General features: G+C 41.3%; 3 protein-coding genes and 1 long non-coding RNA gene across 5 annotated transcripts in view; 1 reads left to right on the forward strand and 3 right to left on the reverse strand.

Moving 5' to 3' along the window:
* The first annotated feature begins 1,429 nt into the window (after positions 1 to 1,429).
* LOC144894887 (uncharacterized) lies at positions 1,430 to 6,264 on the forward strand. The gene is made up of 3 exons (XR_013625418.1): positions 1,430 to 2,701; positions 2,783 to 2,999; positions 5,720 to 6,264. It is a non-coding gene; the product is annotated as an uncharacterized LOC144894887 (long non-coding RNA).
* Positions 1,978 to 15,486, reverse strand: tgfb5 (transforming growth factor, beta 5). Its single transcript, XM_058060048.2, has 7 exons — positions 12,113 to 15,486; positions 10,232 to 10,395; positions 6,904 to 7,036; positions 6,704 to 6,814; positions 4,667 to 4,847; positions 4,313 to 4,466; positions 1,978 to 2,978 (listed from the first exon to the last, which is right to left on the reverse strand). Exons 1-7 carry the CDS (start codon positions 12,480 to 12,482, stop codon positions 2,820 to 2,822), a joined length of 1,272 nt encoding a protein of 423 aa, XP_057916031.2. The 5' UTR covers positions 12,483 to 15,486; the 3' UTR covers positions 1,978 to 2,819.
* On the reverse strand, positions 15,478 to 18,714 carry trmt112 (tRNA methyltransferase activator subunit 11-2). The gene is made up of 4 exons (XM_058060171.2): positions 18,548 to 18,714; positions 17,848 to 17,949; positions 17,669 to 17,761; positions 15,478 to 16,020 (listed from the first exon to the last, which is right to left on the reverse strand). The coding sequence occupies exons 1-4, from the start codon at positions 18,620 to 18,622 to the stop codon at positions 15,919 to 15,921; spliced, it is 372 nt and encodes a 123-aa protein (XP_057916154.1). The 5' UTR covers positions 18,623 to 18,714; the 3' UTR covers positions 15,478 to 15,918.
* Positions 18,715 to 19,053: 339 nt separating this feature from the next.
* Positions 19,054 to 24,896, reverse strand: part of atg2a (autophagy related 2A) — a 29,844-nt gene continuing 24,001 nt past the window's right edge. For both annotated transcript variants that reach the window (XM_058060011.2, XM_058060000.2), the window contains exons 35-42: positions 23,662 to 23,746; positions 23,423 to 23,579; positions 23,281 to 23,350; positions 23,132 to 23,214; positions 22,922 to 23,043; positions 22,676 to 22,830; positions 21,219 to 21,377; positions 19,054 to 20,405 (exon numbers count right to left, since the gene is read on the reverse strand). In XM_058060011.2, coding sequence (XP_057915994.2) covers positions 20,169 to 20,405; positions 21,219 to 21,377; positions 22,676 to 22,830; positions 22,922 to 23,043; positions 23,132 to 23,214; positions 23,281 to 23,350; positions 23,423 to 23,579; positions 23,662 to 23,746 — 1,068 coding nt within the window. In that variant the 3' untranslated portion in view covers positions 19,054 to 20,168. The remainder of the gene's footprint in view (positions 20,406 to 21,218; positions 21,378 to 22,675; positions 22,831 to 22,921; positions 23,044 to 23,131; positions 23,215 to 23,280; positions 23,351 to 23,422; positions 23,580 to 23,661; positions 23,747 to 24,896) is intronic.

Here is a 24,896-nt window from a genome sequence, read left to right on the forward strand (position 1 = left end):
CATTTTGAGCAAGTTGAAAAAAATGAAAAAAACGACATACTAACCCCTTACGTTTTTTTCAAAAATTGAGATCCAAGATTTTTGGCGTTTTATGCCATTTTTGGACCCTTGTGGGGCCCCTGTTGAGTGTGTGTGAGGTTTCCCGTGTTTATTTTAACAGAAAAGTGCATTTTGAGCAAGTTGAAAAAACTGAAAAAAACGACATACTAACCCCTTACGTTTTTTTTCAAAAATTGACGCCCAAGATTTTTGGCGTTTTATGCCATTTTTGGATCCTTCTGGGGCCCCTGTTGAGTGTGTGTGAGGTTTCCCGTGTTTATTTTAACAGAAAAGTGCATTTTGAGCAAGTTGAAAAAACTGAAAAAAACGACATACTAACCCCTTACGTTTTTTTTCAAAAATTGAGATCCAAGATTTTTGGCGTTTTATGCCATTTTTTGATCCTTCTGGGGCCCCTGTTGAGTGTGTGTGAGGTTTCCCGTGTTTATTTTAACAGAAAAGTGCATTTTGAGCAAGTTGAAACAACTGAAAAAAACGACATACTAACCCCTTACGTTTTTTTTCAAAAATTGACGCCCAAGATTTTTGGCGTTTTATGCCATTTTTGGATCCTTCTGGGGCCCCTGTTGAGTGTGTGTGAGGTTTCCCGTGTTTATTTTAACAGAAAAGTGCATTTTGAGCAAGTTGAAAAAACTGAAAAAAACGACATACTAACCCCTTACGTTTTTTTTCAAAAATTGAGATCCAAGATTTTTGGCGTTTTATGCCATTTTTTGATCCTTCTGGGGCCCCTGTTGAGTGTGTGTGAGGTTTCCCGTGTTTATTTTAACAGAAAAGTGCATTTTGAGCAAGGTGAAAAAAATTAAAAAAAACGACATACTAACCCCTTACGTTTTTTTTCAAAAATTGACGCCCAAGATTTTTGGCCTTTTATGCCATTTTTTGATCCTTCTGGGGCCCCTGTTGAGTGTGTGTGAGGTTTCCCGTGTTTATTTTAACAGAAAAGTGCATTTTGAGCAAGTTGAAAAAACTGAAAAAAACGACATACTAACCCCTTACGTTTTTTTTCAAAAATTGAGATCCAAGATTTTTGGCCTTTTATGCCATTTTTTGATCCTTCTGGGGCCCCTGTTGAGTGTGTGTGAGGTTTCCCTTGTTTATTTTAACAAAAAAGTGCATTTTGAGCAAGTTGAAAGAACTGAAAAAAACGACATACTAACCCCTTACGTTTTTTTTCAAAAATTGACGCCCAAGATTTTTGGCGTTTTATGCCATTTTTTGATCCTTCTGGGGCCCCTGTTGAGTGTGTGTGAGGTTTCCCGTGTTTATTTTAACAGAAAAGTGCATTTTGAGCAAGTTGAAAAAACTGAAAAAAACGACATACTAACCCCTTACGTTTTTTTTCAAAAATTGACGCCCAAGACTTTTGGCGTTTTATGCCATTTTTTGATCCTTCTGGGGCCCCTGTTGAGTGTGTGTGAGGTTTCCCGTGTTTATTTTAACAGAAAAGTGCATTTTGAGCAAGTTGAAAAAACTGAAAAAAACGACATACTAACCCCTTACGTTTTTTTTCAAAAATTGACGCCCAAGATTTTTGGCGTTTTATGCCATTTTTTTATCCTTCTGGGGCCCCTGTTGAGTGTGTGTGAGGTTTCCCGTGTTTATTTTAACAGAAAAGTGCATTTTGAGCAAGTTGAAAAAACTGAAAAAAACGACATACTAACCCCTTACGTTTTTTTCAAAAATTGAGATCCTAGATTTTTGGCGTTTTATGCCATTTTTGGATGCTCCTGGGGCCCCTGTTGAGTGTGTGTGAGGTTTCCCGTGTTTATTTTAACAGAAAAGTGCATTTTGAGCAAGTTGGAAAAAATGAAAAAAACGACATACTAACCCCTTACGTTTTTTTTCAGGCCTTTTATGTGTAAAAAAGTGTCTTTTGATTTTAAATGTAATCCCATTTCTAATTCAGAAACAACAAAAGACAAGTGAGTAGGTCAAAGGTGGTACTTTATTATCATCTCTAAAAAAAAACACAAATCAAAGATCCATTGAATGACAGGAGGCTCCTGCTGAAGGCGTATTTTTAGTGGTGAGGTTAAGTGGAGCGGATATGTCTATTTAATGGACAGCAGTGTTTTCCTGTTGCATAACTCTTACCAAAACGCAGCTTGACCGCCGACTTCATACTTCCATGACTGGACGCTGGAGCAGCCGTTTCAGTCGCATCACGCATGACCTCACCACACACACACACACACACACACACACACACACACACACACACACAGGAAGTGAAACCACTAGCATACCAGAGTCTATATTTAAAAATGAACCCTGTGGATGTTTTTCTTTTATTTCCAGCATTGAGACTTTTTTTCTCCAACGTTGAACCAGAAGACAAAAAAAAACGATGAGTGGACATTTTGACACGATAACAAATAAAAAAAAAAAACGGGGACAGATTCAGTCCTAGCATGCCAACGTCGCTCCTCCCGCCACAAATGCCAGAAGGAGGAGACCCGTTTTTTAAATGGAAGGCTTTGGTGAGCGTCCCGGCCCGGCCCGGTGTCTGGAAACCTTTCACATCCTGTTTACGCCGGGCGGGCGGGCGGGCGGGCGGACTTTCGGGAGGCGACCACAGGGATCTGGCTGGCAACGTGGAACACAAGCTCCTCTTTCTTCATCTCAGCAACAGTCCAAGGTAAACATCACGTCACGCCCCGTAACATCACGTGAATGATACAAGTCCCGATGAGGTTCGGGTATGTGGATTTATTTACAGCGTCCGGACCGAGAGAGACAGGAAGTCCCTCCCCCCGTCAGCGGCACTTGCAGGATTTCACCACCATGTTGGAGAGCTGCTCCACGCGGGGGGAGCGCCCGATGAAGTACATGATGGTGAGGGGCTCCAGGTCTTGGGGGACGCAGCAGGGCGAGGCCGAGGCTTCCGGGTTGAGTTTGTTGTACAGCGGCAGAATCTGACACAAAAAAAACAAAAGGTTTGTTTATTTTTAACCACAATCATCTTTTTTTTTTTTTTTACTCCTATTTTAGGACACTTGACAGCTTCTTAGGGGTCAAAGGTTACACTTTAAAGTAGTCAGTGTACAGATTGTATAAAGTAAAACAAAAATGGCTTCGTGCTGGGGAAGCCTCCATTGTGACTGAATGACAACAATCCTGCAAAATCACTTTTTGGATTCTTTTTCTCCTGACAGAGAACATACTAACTCCATACTAACTCCTGATTTCTAAAATGACAAATACTTCAACTTGCTGATATAGTTCATCTTCAAACGGCTACAAACGGCAGTTACTGATTGTAAAAATTAAAAAAATTTATTACATTTTTTTAAAATTATATTAGGAAAGCAGGAAGTGAACAAATGTAACAGGTACTGATTCTGAAAATTAAAATAAAAAAAAATAATTCTATTAGGAAAGCAGGAAGTGAACAAATGTAACAGTTAATGATTGTGAAAATTAAAATTAATTTTTTTTAATTCTATTAGGAAAGCAGGAAGTGAACAAATGTAAGAGTTACTGATTGTAAACATTAAAATTAAAATAAAACAATTTAAAAAAACTTAAATGATATTAGGAAAACAGGAAGTGAACAAATGTAAGTTACTGATTGTAAACATTAAAATTAAAATAAAACAATTAATTAAAAAAAACTTAAATTATATTAGGAAAGCAGGAAGTGAACAAATGTAACAGTTACTGTTTGTAAAAATTAAAATGTTAAAAAAATACATTTGTTCACTTCCTGTTTTCCTAATATAATTTAAGTTTTTTTTAATTAATTGTTTTATTTTAATTTTAATTTTTACAATCAGTAACTTACATTTGTTCACTTCCTGTTTTCCTAATATCATTTAAAAGTTACTGGTTGTAAAAATTAAAATGAAAAAATAATTAAAAAACATTAATTATATTAGGAAAGCAGGAAGTGAACAAATGTAACAGTTACTGATTGTAAAAATTACATAAAAAAAAACTTAAACTGTATTATGGAAAGCAGGAAGTGAACAAATGTAACAGTTAGTGATTGTAAAAGTACCAGATGGAGGGGTAGGATTTAATAAGCTTTGCTTCTTCCTACTCCTTTTGGACATGTGGAACTGGGAACTGATTATGGGATGCATTCAATTGGAATCTGATGCATGTTCAAATGGAATTCAACCATTACCATAAACAATAATTCATATTAATTTTGCGTTGCCATTGAGTAATACTTCTGGTGAAAAGCGGTAGCATTGACCAACATGTGACCGCGGTGACGACGTGTGGCGGATGGTGTGAAACCCACCATGTTGTAGTGGTTGTTGGCGCTCCAGAGGTACGGACAGTTGCCGGCACAGAAGTTGGCCTTGTAGCCTTTGGGCTCGTGGATCCACTTCCAGTTGAGGTCTCGGCGGAAGTCGATGTAGAGCGAACGCAGGCAGCAGCCCGATTCCGAGCCGCTGGACGAGAGAGAGAGAGAGAGAGAGAGAGAGAGAGAGAGACAAGTCAGTCCTCGGTCGCCCCCTCCCCCATGCCAGACTAAATAACAGACAGCAGTCTAAACACTGACGCGCTATTGTTAGCTTAGCCGCACAATAATAGTCGCCAAAAAGTCGAGTCGTGAGGATGTGATGACATCAGCGAGCATGCGGCGTCCTACCGGGAGCAGGTGGCGGCGTCGGTGGCTGCCGCCCTCTTCTTGCGGTTCCTCTTGGCCGGGTTGTCCACCCGGTCGCTGGGCAGCAGGGTGAGGATGAGGTGCGGCGTCTTGGTGCTGGAATCCGCCTGACCTTTGACCTGGCTTTGCATTTTGATGCGGCGAAGCTGCTCGTCGTCCACGCCTAAAATAAAAAAAAAAAAAGACAAACACAACTGGTGTCAAATATGGCGGCTGACAACATGTCCGGTCTGTTAGCATCATGCTAACATGCTAACATGCTATCAGTCAAATATGGCGGCTGACAACATGTCGGGTCTGTTAGCATCATGCTAACATGCTAACATGCTATCAGTCAAATATGGCGGCTGACAACATGTCGGGTCTGTTAGCATCATGCTAACATGCTAACATGCTATCAGTCAAATATGGCAGCTGACAACATGTCGGGTCTGTTAGCATCATGCTAACATGCTAACATGCTATCAGTCAAATATGGCAGCTGACAACATGTCGGGTCTGTTAGCATCATGCTAACATGCTAACATGCTATCAGTCAAATATGGCAGCTGACAACATGTCGGGTCTGTTAGCATCATGCTAACATGCTATCAGTCAAATATGGCGGCTGACAACATGTCGGGTCTGTTAGCATCATGCTAACATGCTAACAGTCAAATATGGCGGCTGACAACATGTCGGGTCTGTTAGCATCATGCTAACATGCTATCATGCTAATAAGTAACACAACCTGCAACATCTGAAATGTTTATTCTCACATTTAGTCGCCGTTCATCCACTGTGAGGGGGGCGGGGCTTAGAAAAAACAGCTTCCTGCTTGTCTAGGCGCCCAATCAAACATTGATATTTCTTGTTGACATTTAGCCCGAGTGTAAATTTGGACTAAAGAGTCGATGCTAGAATAAGTACGGCACTGTGTCGGGGAACAGTGTGGCCGTTATTTAACACGGCGGGGGTCATGTGACCGCCGCATTCCGAGAGCGGATTTACACTAAGGCCACAACATTAAGTACACCTGCACCGTCTCTCACACAGGTTTGCCTTCAGCGAGGGAGACGTACGGAAATATGACACATTAGAAATATGCTAACTGCATCCTCTCACATCCTCTTCCTGCTTTGAGTACGCAAGACACGCCCCCACGTAACACATGCAAGTGTGTTGGCAGCTAATGATAGCAGTTTGGCAAAGTTTAGCTACACATGTTGGTTATATTTGAATGTATAGCCTTTTTTTCTCTATTTTGTTATTTTTTTATTAATTTATTTTCAATTGTTTTAGATGACAGATGAAAAAGATGTTTTTTTTCTCTATTTTGTTGTTTTTAATTAATTTATTTTCAATTGTTTTAGATTACAGATGAAAAAGACACTTTAAATGTATTTTTTTCTCTATTGTGTTATTTTTTATTAATTTATTTTCAATTGTTTTAGATGACAAATGAAAAAGATGTTTTTTTTCTGTATTTTGTTATTTTTCATTAATTTATTTTCAATTGTTTTAGATGACAGATGAAAAAAAACACTTTAAATGTATTTTTTTCTCTATTTTGTTAATTGTAATTGATTTATTTTCAATTGATGGCAAATGAAAAATATGATTTTTTTTCTCTATTTTGGTATTTGTAATTAATTTATTTTCAATTGTTTTAGATGGCAAATGAAAAATATGAATTTTTTTCTCTATTTTGTTGTTTTTAATTAATTTATTTTCAATTGTTTTAGATGACAAATGAAAAAGATGATTTTGGTTTTCTTTGCTCTAACTATGAAAATATTAAAGTTATTAACATTGAATCCTACTTTGTGAAAATTTAAATCCATCAATAAAAGACGGAGACATCATTTTCATAAATGCCCTGCATAAATAAAGGCGCCCCCCCCAGCAGCTACTATACTGTATGATGAAGTACTAATTACTGCAATATGAGGGGGGTCCAGTATTACGCAGTACAACGTTAAATGAATATCACCGTGACGCCATTTTGATGGTGCGTTAATGAAAAAAAGGTAAACAAACCAGCAAAGAGAGCCTCCAGTTCCTCGCTCTTGTTGGGGAGGATGTTGTTGGTGGCGGGGACGAAGGTGCAGCAAGGACAATGGACGCCCAGCTTCAAGCCCAGATTATTCTCTGGCGGGACGAGCGAGCGAGCGAGAGAGAGAGAGAGAGACATTCAGTATGCATAAGGACATTGAATATGAAGATGGCGTGACGCCGACCTGGCTCCGCCACCCAGTCCTTGACCGTTTCTGTGACGTCCACAGACAGCCAGGACCCCCTGGCCCGGGGCTGGACGGTGCGGGAGTCTATGTAACGCTGAGTGGACGTGCTCTCCTCATCCGGCTTCAGCAGCTGACGTCAAAGACAAAATGGCCGTTAAGACAAAAAAAAAAACAGCCCTTCTTTACCTCTTTGGTAGCGGTGCAGCATAATGATCCGGCCCATATGAGGGAACTATGACGTCATAAAGATAAATCCATAAAATTAAAAATGGCTCCAATAACAGCCTGTCGGACACAAACATTGGATTTCAGAGATATTTTGTGTGCTAGTTGGACCAAACGCTCAAGCAGCTGTTCGGCGCATGCGCCCTCATACAGTACACCTTGCTGGGCCACACCAGGTAACAAAGAGCTGGTGACTTTGTCACCAAACTAAAATGCTGAAATAGGTTATTTTTATATTCTGTGATATTTGCCGTCTTGTATTTTACAAAAAGCTTCAAAATAATACTTTCTGTGACATCTTATGTGATGTCGTTCAAATATTCCAAAGCAAAACGCTGGACTTTATACGTACACTACCGCTCAAAAGTTTGGGATCACTTGCAAATTTCTTAGTTTTCCAAAGAAAAAAAAATTTCATGCATTTCCCAATTTTTTTTTTCCATTTCACATAATTTTTTTATCCATTTCCCAAACAATAAAAATGAATGAGATGATTTTGAAAGAAGGATGTACATTTTAGCATAGAGGCCTACTATCAACAACTGCATCAATCTTTGTGGTACTATCTTACGACGGGATATTTAGTAGTACGTCACTACGTCATCCGAGTACTGACTGTGTGTGTACTGCATTTGAATGTACTTCTTGGTGTAAACACAAGCTCTTCTCCTTAAATACACACTTTGCAAAAAGACATTAAACAAAAAAATAATTTAATAAGAGCTTAAATTTTGTGGAAATTATGACCAAATACTAAGAAAATAAAAATGAAATATTATAAATACTAAAATGAGTAAAATGTGTCACCATATTAGGAAAATCAAACAAATTATGTTCCAATTCTTGGAAAATTTGGCTGGGAAAAAGTAATAAAATAATTATAAAATGACAATAAAACTGTTAAAATGAGATAGAAAATTTGATAGAAAAAAAACAGCAAAAAAAGTGTAATACAAGGAGATAAAGTTACTACAAATACTTGGAGTTCGTACTAGTACTTTATAACACGAAGCTAAGATGAGGCTGTACATATACTACCGCTCAAAAGTTTAGGATCACTTGCAAATTTCTTAGTTTTCCAAAGAAAAAAAAAATCATGGATTTCACAAACAATTTTTTTCCATTTCCCAAACAATGAAAATGAATGATGATTTTATAAGACTAATAGATGATTAAAAAAGCCATCTAAAAATCTAAACTAAAACTAAAATCTCTTACCATGCTGTTAACTACTCCCTTCAGAGAGCGGCACAAACTGGGTCTAACAAGGACACAAAAACGCCGCACAAATATCTGAGAGTGTGTAGTTTAAGACAAAGACGCCTTATAGTAATACTAAATAGTATAGCCGTCAATCACCAGAGTCGGTATCAACAGTGAAGCGGCCACTTCAGGGATGCTGGACTTCCAAGAACTGGACTGCCGAGAAAAAAAGCCATATCTCAGACTGGACAAAAACATTCCCAAGTGATCCCAGACTTTGGAGTGGTAGTGTATATTTATCGTAGACTTGCATGAGGTCAAATGTTACGTATCAATAAAGTACCAGGTGTGTTACCGAATGACGCCCCCGTGCAAATAAAACCGTATGGAGAAGTGGGAAGTTTGAAAGCATCCAATTCCGGTGCGAGTCCCGGATTGTTTAGTCAAGTGTTTGGCCTTGGCAGAGGTCGGCGCTCTCTTTCGTCGGGTGCTCGTTTCCAGTGCGGCGAAGGAGGCTCATTTATGCATAGCAGCTAAATAACAGTCTAAGCGTGGAAGGTCATAAAGTAAAAATAGAAAAAGAGGAGGGAAAAGAAGAACGAGGGATGGAAACGATGGTGACTCGGAACCCTGGGATTTCTGTGGAAGGTGTGAAATATTTGCTCGGAGCCACAAAGTCATTCTCGCAGTCCATCTAGAGATTGTTGACATATTCCGACGAGCCCAATATCTAATTTTATTTTCCTTTAAAAAGCTCCATGGAAGCTAAGTGCTTATAGAAGTGCTTATTTCATGATGTGGTTTTGGTGTCAACTTGACACGTGATGGGACTTCACTGGTCCCAGTCAATGTCCCCAAAGTAGGACTCCTTCTATATAAAGGAAATATTGCCATAGTTATGGAATAGAAAAGCCTCTTAACAATCTTATAAATATGTCTTATATGTAAATATGTCTTATATGTAAATATGTCTTATATGTAAATATGTCTTCTATGTAAATATGTCTTATATGTAAATATGCCTTATATGTAAATATGCCTTTTTAAAACGTGATTAGGGCCCTTTAGGCATGAAATAACACCCATATTTAAAACACATTTACGGCCATGGGGCGGCCATGGGGCGGCCATGGGGCGGCCAATGGGGCGGCCAATGGGGCGGCCAATGGGGCGGCCAATGGGGCGGCCAATGGGGCGGCCAATGGGGCGTCCAATGGGGCGTCCAATGGGGCGACCATGGGGTGTCCAATGTGGCGACCATGGGGTGTCCAATGTGGCGATCAATGGGGCGTCCATGGGGCCTCCATTGGGGCGACCATGGGGCCTCCAATGGGGTGACCATGGGGCATCCAATGGGGAGACCAATGGGGCGTCCATGGGGAGACCAATGGGGCGTCCATGGGGCCTCCCATGGGGCCTCCAATGGGGCGTCCAATGGGGCCTCCAATGGGGCGTCCATGGGGCCTCCAATGGGGGGTCCATGGGGCCTCCAATGGGTCGACCAATGAGGCGAACAATGGGGCCTCCAATGGGTTGACCAATGCGGCCTCCAATGGGGCGACCAATGGGTCCTCCAATGGGGCGACCAATGGGTCCTCCAATGGGGCGACCAATGGGGTGTCCATGGGGCCTCCAATGGGGCCTCCAATGGGGCCTCCAATGGGGCGACCAATGGGGCCTCCAATGGGGTCTCCATGGGGCGTCCAGGGGCCAGTTACTGCCCATGGATAATTTTTGAAAGAAACAAAATGTATTTTAAAAAGCATAAAATTAGCATAAATATGCATATTTTTGTATTAATAACAAATCTACATGATTTATGAATATATTTTGTCAAAAGCGTGACAGAGTGAAACAAGGAACCACAATGTGGGGACGGACGACTGTAACCCCGTACCTGATAGATCTCCACTCTTTGCTCGGAGGCCCGGGCCTGCGGGTTGGGGGCTCGGAAGATCCTGAACTCGGCTTTGACCAGGGTGCTGTTTGTCAAATCCACGCCGCTGACGTCGAACAGGACGCTTCGGTAATACGGGTTGAGCGGCAGCGTCTGCACCGCGTCTGCGGGATTGAGCACAAATGGAAGGTTGGGATAAAAGTAATGGATGACTGCGGCTTTAAGGCATCGTTAGGACGCTGCAACGTTACGTAAGAAGGGAAGTCCTTCCTTGGCCAACGTGTGTTCCTTTCATTCATACCCCAACATTTAGTGGCATCTCAATTGTGCTTCTACCATCCGCATCCATGACGTGATGTCTGGAGAAAGCACACATGCTCATCCCGCCACTTCCCTTCTTAAACTTCCTAAGGAAGAATACGCAACATTTCCATCTTAGCAATACGTACGATTCAATAAGCTTATAGTTTATCTGATGTGTTGCATTTATTATCGAACGCCACATAGAAAAACTTGCAAAAAAGAAAAAAAAAAATAAGGGTCACGCATGCTGGAGTCTATCCCAGCTGTCTTTTGGGCGAAAGGTGGGGTCCACCCTGGACTGGTGGCCAGCCAATCACAGGGCACATATAGACAAACAACCATTCACACTCATATTAATACCTATTGAATTAAAAAAAAAATTACAAAAAAAAATCTTACAAATTTCATATAATAAGCAGGCCCCCTAAAATGTTCTTAAGCTCCCCTAAATAATTTGATATATTTTATTGATTTTTTTTTTTACAAAAAAATCTCTGACAAATTTCATATAATAGGGCCAAAACAGGCCCCCTAAAATGTTTGTAAACCCTCCTAAATAATTTGGTATTTTTTGTTGATTTTTATTATTTTTTATTGATTTTTTTTTTTTTTTTTTTTACAAAAATCTCTGACAAATTTCATATTCCAGGACAAAAGCAGGCCCCTTAAAATGTTCATAAGCCCTCCTAAATAATTTGGTATTTTTAATTGATTATTTATTTATTTATTTATTACAAAAATCTCTCACAAATTTGATATAATTGGTCAAAATCAGGCTAATAAGCAAACCAATAAGCAGGCTAATACTAGCCTACTGCTACTACTACTACTAGTAGTAGTAGTGGCAGTACTACTAGTAGTAGTACTACTACTAGTAGTAGTAGTAGTGGTAATAATCACAAGAAAAAGAATGATGATATTAATAATAATAGGCTAATTAATAATATAATAATACTTCATGTTCTTTAACCTCCCCTAAATAATTGTATATTTTTTATTGATTTTTTTAAAAATGTTTTTTTAATTAAATTTTTTTTAACAAAAAAAATCTCTGACAAATTTCATAGAACCGGGCAAAAGCAGGCCTCTAAAATGTTCATAAGCCCCCCTAAATAATTTCATAATTTTTATTGATTTTTTTAAATTAATTTTTTATTGATTTTCTTTTTTTTTTTTTACAAAAATCTCTGACAAATTGTATATAATAGGGCAAAAGCGGGCTAATAAGCAAGCCAATAAGCAGGCTAATACTAGCCTACTACTACTAGTACTACTACTAGTAGAAGAATAATGATGATAGTAATAATAATACTACTAAATCTGTCCAAAAGTGGGAAAAAGTTATATCCCGGTTCTTGTTCCTTATTTGGTTTTTGGATTTTTTTTTAACGTCTACTACATTGATATCCTGTGCATCTCCGGGGGGGGGGATAAGCCCCCCCCAAACCCCTGTCCTCAGAACCTAGTGACGCCCCTGGCGTCATAACATATAATTTGCAGTTATTCTTTTTTCGTCTCCGAATTCTGCCTAGCAACAAGTGGTTACAAACGAAAGCGCCCCATTATGACAGGACTCACTTGTTTGCGTGGGGGCCAGCATGTCGATCCTCTGCACCTCCTTAGCGTAGTAGTCCTCCTCGCTGCTCTCCCGCTCGCACGCCGACTCCCCGATGCCGGCGCGCTCCTTCAGCAGCTCCCGGGTGCTGTTGTACAGCAACATGACCTCCGGAGGCACCGTGCCGCTCGCCGGGACCGCCGCGTCGTTGTCGTCGTCGGCGTCGGCGGGGGGGCTCTGGATCCGCAGCTTGCTCAGGATCTGTCCGCGCACCGCCTCGATGCGCCGCGACTTTTGCTCGTCCAGGTTGATGAACTGACAAGTGTTGATGCCCTTGACCAACGCCACGGAGAGACGGAGGAGGAGCAGCAAGGCGAGGCGAGACAGCCGCATTGTCCACGGAGAAATGGATATACTTGTCCGTTATCGTCCAACTGTAGGGGGGGGGGTCCTCCTGGGGGGGGGGGGGCTTTTTTAAACTAAAAGCAAGCGTGCGTCAGAGACTTTAAGTACATTTAAAAGCAGGCTGATATCAGGCTATGCTAAACCACCCACTGCTCGTCAACCATAACCGACAATTACACACCTCATCAGGAAACCGTCAAAAAGTAGCATTTACCCTTTAAATTCTTTATCTGACAACTTTTTAAATAAATTCCAGTGTTAGAAAAGCCAAATTTTAACTCATATATATATAACACTTCTATGTACTTAAGCTAGCAAGCGAGCGGGCATTTCTAGAACGATCCGTACAATTTGTCCAAAACAAGGAACTCTTCCATCAGACTCCATTGTCCATTCGTCTGGAAACAACAAGAACGACCAGCACGCTTCAGCCCATGTCGCCAAAGTCCGCCAAAAAGGAACCCAGACCGCTCCCACAGCCGTGGGGCCAACGGAGCCACATATCCAAATAAACCTCCAACGTCCCCGAAAGAAAGTCCTCCTGTTCCGACTCTAAAAGCCAAGTGTTCAGTTACGCTGCAACACCACGACCGGCGGTGCCCCCGCACATAAACATTAAAATATTAAAAAAAATAAAAAAGTCTAGACGACCTTATAAGACGGCAAGACGTATGAAAGAAAGTCCTTGTGGTGGACTTAGACCGGAAGAAGTGGACTCCAGACCCGCTGAGAGATGGAGCGCCATCATCACGGTGAGGAGCTCTGACTGAGCCACACAGACCGAGAAGGAGAGTCGGGAGGCGGGGCGGGGCGGGTGGCGACCAAAGTGTGTGTGTGTGTGTGTGTGTGTGTGTGTGTGTGTGTGTGTGTGTGGAGTGGGAGTGTTACTTTGTGGATAAGAGCCATTTCACTCCCTCACCAAAGTGGACACATTTTAATTCACTCTAAAAAAAGACACACAATCCTCAAGTGTGCGTTTTGGAAAATGGAGTTAGAAGTGACAGCTAACTACCAGTTAGCTTAGCATTCAGATAAAAGACGGCTAAACTGCTAACTTCGCTCTATTTAAGCCATCTTATCTAAATAAAAAACCATACAATTCAAAGTTTAAGATATGAAGAGATGTATTATGTAAGTAAAGCAGAGTGATTAGCAGGCCAAGCTAACATCAATGCTAACTGAAAGCTAGCGTAGCATCCAGATAAAAGAGGGCTAAACTGCTAACTTCACTCTATTTAAGCCTCCTTATGTAAAAAAAAACACCCATACAAATTCACAAATCAAAGCAGGCCAAGCTAGCATCGATGCTAACTGAAAGCTAGCGTAGCATCCAGATAAGAGGGCAAAACTGCTAACTTTACTCTATTCACAAATCACAGTTTAAGATATGAAGAGATGTTTTATGTCAGTAAAGCTGAGTGGTTAGCAGTCCAAGGTAGCATCGATGCTAACTGAAAGCTAGCGTAGCATCTAGTTAAACAGTAAAACTGCTAACTTCACTCTATTTAAGCCACCTTATGTAAAAAAAAACATACAATTCACAAATCAAAGTTTAAGCTATGAAGAGATGTTTTATGTAAGTAAAGCAGAGTGATTAGCAGGCCAAGCTAACATCAATGCTAACTGAAAGCTAGCGTAGCATCAGATATAAGAGGGCAAAACTGCTAACTTCACTCTACTTAAGCCACCTTATGTTAAAAAAAGCTGAGTGGTTAGCAGCCCAAGCTAGCATCGATGCTAACTGAAAGCTAACGTAGCATCCAGATAAGAGGGCTAAACTGCTAACTTTACTCTATTTAAGCCGCCTTATGTAAAAAAAACATACAATTCACAAATCAAAGTTTAAGATATGAAGAGATGTTTAATGTCAGTAAAGCTGAGTGGTTAGCAGTCCAAACTAGCATCGATGCTAACTGAAAGCTAGTGTAGCATCCAGATAGAAGAGGGCAAAACTGCTAACTTCACTCTATTTAAGCCACCTTATGTTTAAAAAAAAAGCTGAGTGGTTAGCAGGCCAAGCTAGCATCGATGCTAACTGAAAGCTAGCGTAGCATCCAGATAAAAGAGGGCAAAACTGCTAACTTTACTCTATTCACAAATCAAAGTTTAAGATATGAAGAGATGTTTTATGTAAGCAAAGCCGAGTGGCTAGCAGCCCAAGCTAGCATCGATGCTAACTGAAAGCTAGCGTAGCATCCAGCTAAACTGCTATTAATTGTAACTTGTACATTATTTGACGGTGAAAATGATATTAATGCATCGTTTATCGCGGTTAATGGATGATGAGCGAACGAAAAATTGAAAATATTTTGGTGTGTACGGCATAGAAAAATATGTTTTTTAATCATATTAGATACAAAATAACATCCATATAGTCACTTTTATATTCACTTTACTTTAATATAGTGTATTCAATCAGAGAAAATAAGCCAATGACGCCATTATGTCGGCCATGTTGAACAGCAGAGTGATTAGCAGTCCATGCTAATAACATGAAATGCACTCATTAGTTCTGCAAGCTAGCATCGACGCTAACTGAAAGCCGGTTTATAACAACATTATATACACCGGCCGTGTTAGCGGTTGAAGCTAAAACCAGCATAGCCGTCTCCCACAGAATTACGCAACAAAAAAAGAAATCGACATTAGTAAAGAGTAAAGTATCTGAATGTGTATCTTAGCGGGCTAGCTGCCTCCAGACGATATAATAGCTACGTCGAGACGGCAGCCATTTTTCCAAAGTGCAGCGCTCGGCATTTCACGGCAAAGCCACTTTATCTTTCTTTCCAAGGTTCCAATCTCACCCATCTCGTCGTTAATTACGGTTTAGGGTTGGCAGACGACTGTTAATCTGTCAAAGGGTGGCTTTTATTGGTGCTCTGCTGCCATCCCATCATACTGTCATTATAGTTGTGGGCGCGGGCCTGTAATTGTGTTAAGTAGAAGGGAAAGAAAGGTGGGGGGGGGGGGGGGGCTGCCTGCCTGCCTGCCTGCCTGCCTGCCTGCGGGGGCTCCTATTTCACTTTAAAATGATAACACGCTTGTTTGGACTCGACTTAATAAAGACGGGGAGACCACATGAAGAGTTCATCTTCGTAATCGCCATTTTTGGCTGTGATGTGCGGTTTTTTTATAAAAACACAAAAAAATCCTTCAAAACAATTTGCAGCCAAAAATAGAGCAGCCGCTGCCACGTCATGCGGCCTGCAGCGCTCCGGTTCAAACCCCCAGACGTCTACGCAGCTTCAACGCAACATAACAACAATTACCGCAAATCCTCATTAACCGCAAAAACCTACAAGCTATCAGAACATCAACTGTGTTTTATTTGGGGGAAAAAAAAAAAAAAAAAGCGAAAAAGCCTAACGAGGATACAAAAATAAATACTTCCGGGTGGTAAAACTGGAAAAAAAAAGACTTTTCCCTACGCCTCATCTTCATTCAGAAGCATGTTGGGGATTCCTTTGGAGATGGGGAACTCTCGTCCCGACTCGGGACACTTCAGACAGCCTTCTATCACCTCCACCTGAAGCGGGCACAAGGACACGTGTGAGTCCTTGTCGTAACCGCTAGGTGGCGCCAAAGCTCAAAGTGACAGGATGTCAACATCCTTATATTGCATCCTTATATGTGAGACACAAACAAACATCTTTCTTTTTTTCTGTGCTTTCTGATGTAAAAACAGATTTTAAAAAAAACCACCTAATTAATCCACATAATGGGACACAGCTATTCCACTTAAAAAAGCTCATTATTAAAAAGTTTTATATCTATTACACGCTAATGATGGATCTGCGCGATCGATCGTTAGCGCACAAATCGATCGATTTCTGCGCTCACGAAGCCAGAGACCGATGCTTTTGACGAAGCTTTGATTTGACAACAAAAGCAACATTGAAATAAAAGTATTTCATAAATACATGAGTTTGTGTTGTTTGTGAAATAGATCGATATTTGTTATTGTGTCTCAAAAATATATATTGCCTTTGAAAGCGAATCAGAATCAGAAACGGTTTTATTGCCAGGTACGATCAAAGACATACTAGGAATTTGTTTTGGTGAAGTAGGTGCAGAAACATCTATTAAAAAAAATTAAAATACATAATTAAATACATAATACATAATTTTTGTTTGTTATTCCGGAAGTGCAGTCTTATTGTTCTAATAATCGAATAAATTTAATCTAATAAACAGTCTAATAATAATAGAATACTTTCTTTAGGGTTAGCGTTTTGCTTTTTTATGTTTTGCTTTTATTTATTAGATTATCAATTTTATTTTAAAAAAGGAGATACAAGGTCACATGGTACACAACGTTTAAAGCAGGGGTCTCAAACTCAATTTACTTGGGGGCCACTGGAGCTAGGGTCTGGGTGAGACTGGGCCGCATCAGGTTCCCCCCCCCCCCCCCCCCCCCCCAAAAAAAACGCATTTATTAAAAACAAAAAAATTTAAAAAAACTTCACTTTGGTTCTGATTTTCTACAATAAAAACTCTGATAAAACATTCCACTGTTCTCAAATATCTTACTTTTTATTTTTCTATAAAAAATAAGATGAAAAATAAACAAATCAAGAATAAAGAAAATCAATCAATCAGTAATAAATAAATATAATAATTTACAACATATTGCGCAACTGCAGGGGTCTTGAGACGCATGCTAACTCGCAAACTCGAGAGCGAGCCACCTAAACGGTAGCCATCAAGTTATTTCCTTTCAACTTAAATAGCCAAAAACGTACCACTTCCACACGGATAGGGAGGATAACTATTAACAGTTATTTAACCTTTAACATGAACATTAATCAAACGTAATATTTTTTTTTCTGGGTACATGATACCATACAGCATCCATATCAAACACTAACATTAAACTTCTGGCCCGCGGGCCGCGTGTTTGAGACCCCTGGTTTAAAGTGAAAACATGAAATTATAACGACGCTGCCACCTGTTGGCATCTAAACAAACTACACACATCCATCCCGGGTGCAGTAATATATCAACGATTGTGAGAGCAGAAATCAATCGATTTGTGCGCTAACGATGGATCCATCTCGGGCGCAGCGCTATCGATCGATCGTGCAGATCCATCGTTTGGGCTTACTAGTCACAAATGTAAAAAGTTAACCACTGTAGAAACTAAAATACTAAGCAAAGATATACTTCACACGTACCTCCAGGAGAACTCTGTGCACCTTCTTCAGGAACTCCTCGTTGTTCTCAAAGTCCGAGACCAGATCACCGGGCAGGTCTTGTCGGTGTCCCAACTATGGCGACAAGAACGGTTTCTTAGCAAAAAAAAAAAAAAAACACGTGATAATTGGTAGGTAAAGTATTTTTTATATCTTCTGACCTCATCTGCAGCTTGCACCAGAGCGCTCCACTCCAGCTTTGGGATCATCCGGCTGACAAACTGGGGGTTGAACTCCACCTCGTTCACTTTCACCTCAGTGGCCTGCAGTGGAAAAGCACAAGATTGATTCTTGTTTTGCACTCATAAACTTCCTGTGACTTATTCTAGGAGAATGTAAACAATGTAACAATACGAAAACACTTTCAAAACTAAAGATCGACCGTTACATCGATATTTGCGTTCTTTACTTGAATCGGTATCGGTCGATAAGCGCGTAAGTTCGCCGATTTATTTTTCCGTCACATTATTTTTTTCAGACAGGCATCCGCCGGGGCAGCTTTGTGTTGCCGGAGGACCGGAAGTCGGTCGATCGCTATTAAAAACACTGATATTTAGCTAATTTTAACTTGGAAGGGGAACCGTAAAACATCGATCTAAACACGCTAGCTTCGATCCGATACCGATACGACCATTTTGATCCCTGTTTGGATCGATATGTTCCATTCCGTTCAATTCCTTTAACTCCATTTTCAAAAATTCGAATAAACCTCATAATATATTATGCTAATAGACCATCCGTGTCCCTTACAATATACATATACTATCTTGACAGCCTTGTAGCATGTTTGACAACACTTTCGTTTACAAATTAGCATGAACTGGCACGGTTAGCTTGTTTATGCTAACGTGTTTTTTTTACCTTGATTAGCAACGGGTATCCTTTAGTGACTCCCTTCACGTGTGACGTCAACATGTTGTGCGTAAGAAGCTTCATTTTTGCCAAAATGCAATATAACTTCTAAAAAAGACAATTATTTACCCCCGACAAATAACTATGAATATATCACCGTCTTTCGTTCAACAACATGTGGACCGGAAGTAGAGAAAAGTGGGCGGGCCGTCGCGACGATTTGAAAGTTTCCCCGGAAACGTTTCCACTGCCCGTTGGTTCCGTTATTTTTTTTTTTGTGGGGGGGGAAACAAGTCACTCAAAGTATCGGTATCGGTATATTAAAATTGCCAAAATAATGATATCGGTAACTGGTGTCACTTATCATGTCTTGATTGCCTGGAATACGCAATCTTTTAAACCCAAGGCCCCGCCCACCGCAGTATCGTACTGGACCTGAATTTTACTAATTAAAAATAAAATCAGTATCTCACATCATTAATTTCAGTCTGAGAGAGTTTCAGGTGTAAGTCACCAAAGTCTAAAGTTTTTATTTTTTTTTAATGTCTTCATTTTTTTTTGTACTATACAGGCCATTCATTCATACATTTCATGATATCATAAATCGTCATTAACAAGCATCAATCAATCAATCAATCAATCAATCAATCAATCAATCAATCAATCAATCATCCTTCCATCCTCACAGACATGCATGGAGCGTGCACACAAGCACACGCCTTAAACTCACATTTATTCAACAAAACCAGATAAAAAATGTAAAACGTTTTATATGTATATATGTATAATCACCGACTCCTCATCCTTTGATGGTCACTACATTCACATCCCATTGAGTACAACATACACTGTCAATGTAAAAAAAAAAAAAAAAATCATAAACATAAAAATACAGGAAGGCAACTAAAGACCGGGGCGATAAAAACAAGCGCTGACCCTTCTTTGATGACAGTTTGGAGACAGACAATTGAAATCTGATATTATTTTGTTAAGTAATGCAACATAATGAAGGGAATTCAGTCAGGCCGAGCAAAAATGAGCTTTTTTTTTTTTACGTTGCATGACTGCAGAATTGAGAAAAAAAGGCAACACAAGCTACTGTGGTAATTAAAAAAAAAAAAAAAAAAGGTCACTCTGTAAGCCTTATGGCACACATGAAGTCAAAGGACAAAATCAAAATATTCTCGTGTTTTGTTTCAGTTTTGATTCAAAACCGGGCGCCATTTGAACTACAAATAAAACTAGTGTTGTTGTTTAAAAAAAAAAAAAACATGATGGCGATATGTTACACACTAAAACCAACAGTGAGGAGATTCTGTGCAATACTGAGTAGGGAGGTGGTGGGGGTGTGGTGGGGGTATGGTGGGGGGGGGGACTCACAGAGTCCCTGCTGCTGCATACATGAATCAAGAACGGAACGCATACACACAACACTGGGCATCGGGGAAATGCAGTAGGTGTTAAGTCGTCGTGTTCCTTTTTTTTTTTTTTGCATCAAATCACACGCTAACATTTTGTTAGTCTACACAGAAAATGCAAAATTACAAAAAAAAAAAAAACAACTCGCATTCTCGCAAGCTTGCATCCTCACGCAGACGCCAAAAAAACAAACAAAAAAAAACATCATTCATCATTCTTGGCAGTCCTCCGTCCGCCACTTGAGGAAGTCCTCCTTCCTTGCATCGGGTTTGATCTGGTTCCGCATGCCGCCCAGCAGATTGGAGGTGGCTTCCGACGCCACGATCAAAGGTCGCACCACGGTGGGCGGGATCTGCCGCAGGACGCCGCCCACCGCGCCGGGCAGACCCTTCTGCTCGTGGCCGCGGGACGCTACGTCGCAGAGGGTCTGAGCGGTGTCGATGACCCCCTGCAGAGGAACAGAAGCAGACGTTTGTGGAAGAAAAAAAATCCCTCGTATTGTTTTTTTTTTCAGAACATAATTCATTATGGCTCTAAATACAACATTATTAAAGCCTTCTAGACATGAAATAGCACCCCTATAATCACCTTTACACTACTATTACCCAATTTAGTTGACATGATCATGGAAAATAAGCCATTTCAAACATAAGCAGGACTTTAAAAAACTTAAAATGATATTAGGAAAGCAGGAAGTGAACAAATGTAACAGTTACTGACTGTGAAAATTTAAATCGAAGCAGAGGAAAAGAAGCAGACGTTCGTGGAAGAAAAAAAATCCCTCGCTGTATTGATTTTTTTTTCTCAGAACATAATTCATAAATGATGGCTCTAAATACAACATTATTAAAGCCTGCTAGACATGAAATAGCACCCCTATAATCACCTTTACAGTACTATTACCCAATTTAGTTGACATGATCATGGAAAATAAGCCATTTTAGACATAAAAAGGACTATAAAAAACTTAAATTGTATTAGGAAAGCAGGAAGTGAACAAATGTAACAGTTACTGATTGTGAAAATTAAGAAGAAGCAGACGTTTGTGGAAGAAAAACTGATTTTTTTTCCAGAACATAATTCATAAATGATGGCTGTTATTAGCCAGCAAATATTACGTAGTACTGAGGTACTGCATTAAAACGCATTTTGAGGACGCAACCAATAGGGGGCGCCACCGAGGTGTCCTCAAATACGAAGGAACGCCGCTTCTCCAACGCTCCCACACGGTCCCTGAAGTCGGCACGCGTGCGGCACTGACCTCTCTGACAGTGTCGTACGCCTTGGCCACACCCTCTCGAAGGTCAGCAGGCTGGGCGGCTCGGCGGGGCCGCACGGGAGGGGCCCGGCCCTCGGCGATGGCGTAGCGGTTGAGGGGCGGCGTCGGGGACAGGATGTCGTACACCGTCTCGGCCGTGGCCTGCGGATGAGGGGACGGAAATTGGAAAAAACGTGGCCGTGACATGAGAGCCCCCGCCGTCCCTCTCAAAAATACATAAGTATTTTTTTTTTCGTTTTTTTTTTTGCTACATTTGAACTGCACGCAAAACCGACCAAGTCCCATTTCCACAAAGCGGAAGGATTGGATACTAATAAATAGAATATTTTCCCAATTGTAGCATAGTTTACAATCTTCTAAATACACTTTGTAACATTATTAGAGCCCTCTAAAAGTGACATAACACCCCTATAGTCACCATTACATTTGTATTACTCAGTAAAATAGATATCAGATGAAATGAGACACATTAGACATAAATAAAGCGGTCGAGTGGTTAGCGCGCAGACCTCACAGCTAGGAGACCAGGGTTCAATTCCACCCTCTGCATGTTCTCCCCATGCATGCGTGAGGTTTTCTCCGGGTACTCCGGTTTCCTCCCACATTCCAAAAACATGCTAGGTTAATCAGCGACTCCAAAATGTGTCCATAGGTATGAATGTGAGTGTGAATGGTTGTTTGTCTATATGTGCCCTGTGATTGGCTGGATGGCCACCAGTCCAGGGTGGACCCCGCCTCTCGCCCGAAGACAGCTGGGATAGGCTCCAGCACCCCCCGCCCCGCGACCCTCGTGAGGAAAAGCGGTAGAAAATGAATGAATGAATGAATCCTACTTGGTTGCACGGCGGTCGAGTGGTTAGCGCGCAGACCTCACAACTAGGAGACCAGGGTTAAATTTTTTCCGGGTACTCCGGTTTCCTCCCACATTCCAAAAACATGCTAGGTTAGTTAGCGACTCCAAATTGTCCATAGATATGAATGTGAGTGTGAATGGTTGTTTGTGTATATGTGCCCTGTGATTGGCTGGATGGCGACCAGTCCAGGATGGAACCCGCCTCTCGCCCGAAGACAGCTGGGATAGGCTCCAGCACCCCCCGCCCCGCGACCCTCGTGAGGAAAAGCGGTAGAAAATGAATGAATGAATGAATACTACTTGGTTGCACGGCGGTCGAGTGGTTAGCGTGCAGACCTCACAGCTAGGAGACCAGGGTTAAATTTTTTCCGGGTACTCCGGTTTCCTCCCACATTCCAAAAACATGCTAGGTTAGTTAGCGACTCCAAATTGTCCATAGGTATGAATGTGAGTGTGAATGGTTGTTTGTGTATATGTGCCCTGTGATTGGCTGGCTCTCGCCCCAAAGACAGCTGGGATAGGCTCCAGCACCCCCACGAATGAATGAATGATGAATATGACGTCCCAAATGTTCTCCAGGAGATACCTGAATGGCCTGCACCAGCCTGTTGCTGAGCTCCAGCGCCGCCGACGCCGTGGAGGTGCCGAAAGACGCCGCCCCCCTCTGGAGACCGCGGATAATGCGCCCGTCTTTCCTGTACTGCTCGATGGGCAGCCAGAAGAGATCCCTGACGCCGTGGACTGCGGAGAAGCCAAGCGAATGAGCGGCCGGATGATGACGGCGAAGAAGAAGACGTGAAGCGGTAAAACGGTAAAACGGTAAAACACTCACACAGCTGCACCACAGAGTGCATGGGGCCGACGCCTCCCAGAATCCCCGGCAGCTGATTCTTCCGGATGTCGGTCAGCCACTCGGTGACGGCGTACTGGATGACTTTGTCCACGCCGAGCAGTCTTGAGCGAGAAAAAAATAAAAAATACTCGTAAGTACGTAAAAGCGCACCGGGGGCGCAAAACGTTGCGTTTCGTGTGTCCGTCAAACCCGTGTCGGCAGCACAGCCGCTTCAGCTTCAGCTCGGAGCAATTCAACTGAGCCAGGCCGATCAGAATCCCTGCAAAAGTTCCCTGGAAGAAAAAATAAAATACGACGATGACGTGTGCGTCATTGACGACCGTGGCGACAACGCTCACCTGATCAATGACCACGTGTTTGCCGTGATAGTCCAGCCAGATAGGCACTTCGGAGGTGAAACGAAACTCGCTAAACGTAGAAACAAAATTGTGAGAAAGTCCACAATCGTAAACGAAATACGCGTTTTAAATAAATCGATACCGGAAGTAGATCGGCTGCTCGGAAGAGGAGGTGGAGCCGGCAGACGAGGAGCTCTGCTCGCTGTGAGTGGTTTCCACGGACGCCGTGAGGTCGAGGCCCAGACCGGCGCCGGCCGACTCCGCTTCCTCCGACGCCTTCTGGGAGGGGTCCGCTTTCACTGGTTTGGAGAGACATACGGTATAATGCCGACGTACCGAAAGTAGCAACTACCGCAAACTACGGCGGTATGCGCTTTTTACCTTCAGCTGCCGGGTCCACGGGCTGGTAGGGGTTAACAGCGCAAGCTAGGTTGCTGAAAAAGTCCTTCAGGAAGAACAGGGCGTCCTGGACAAAACAAAATGGCTGCTTAACATGTGCACCGACGACAAGGAAAAGGTCGCAACAAATACAAAACACACAAATTATACTAATCTGTAATATTATATACAACACTTATATACGAGAACAGGAAGTGACATCAGAGACTCAGAGATAAGTTTTAGCTTGTTGTGGGTTATTATTAGGATTATTGTGGTATTATTGTAGCGCTCTTGAGATCATTTAAACCTGCAATCATGACTGATCACGACAATCCCTGACACCTAGTGGCCAATAAAGAGTACTGCATACACAATACAATTGGATTTCACTGCATTTTATAGTTCATTTTGATATTTTTTATGCTTGAAAATGCTTCATTTTGGCCTGGAATAAGTACAATTTGACTTTTTTGAAAGTACTAATAATATTAATGAATTTATTTTAATGTTTGAATATTACTGTTCTTTAAATAATACTGGGTGGTTAGCACGCAGACCTCACTAGATTGCTGAAAAAGTCCTTCAGGAAGAACAGGAAGTCCTGGACAAAACAAAATGGCTGCTTAAGATGTGCACAAACGACAAGGAAAAGGTTGCAATAAATACAAAACACACAAATTATACTAATCTGTAATTATTATATACGACAGTTGTCCCTCGTTTACTGCAGTTAATTGCGATGCGTAGAGAACAGGAAGTGACATCACAGGCTCAGAGATGAGTTTTAGCTTGTCGTGGGTTATTATTAGGATTATTGTGGTATTATTGTAGCGCTCGTGAGATCATTTAAACCTGCAGTCATGACTGATCACGACAATCCATGACACCTAGTGGCCAATAGAGAGTACTGCATACACAATACGCTTGGATTTCACTGCATTTTACACTTAATTTTGATATTTTTATGCTTGAAAATGCTTCATTTAGGCCTGGAATAAGTACAGTTTGCCTTTTTTGAAACTACTAATAATATTAATGAATTTATTTTAATGTTTGAATATGACTGTTCTTTAAATAATACTGGGTGGTTAGCGCCCAGACCTCACTAGATGGCTAAAAAAGTCCTTCAAGAAGAACAGGGCGTCCTGGACAAAACAAAATGGCTGCTTGAGATGTGCACGGACTGCAAGGAAAAGGTCGCAACAAATATAAAACACACACAAGCCAAATTATAC

Source organism: Doryrhamphus excisus, linkage group LG23, assembly GCF_037039965.1.
Source record: "Doryrhamphus excisus strain RoL-2023G ecotype Guam linkage group LG23, RoL_Dexc_Guam_v1.1, whole genome shotgun sequence".
In the NCBI taxonomy this organism is placed as follows: Eukaryota; Metazoa; Chordata; class Actinopteri; order Syngnathiformes; family Syngnathidae; genus Doryrhamphus; species Doryrhamphus excisus.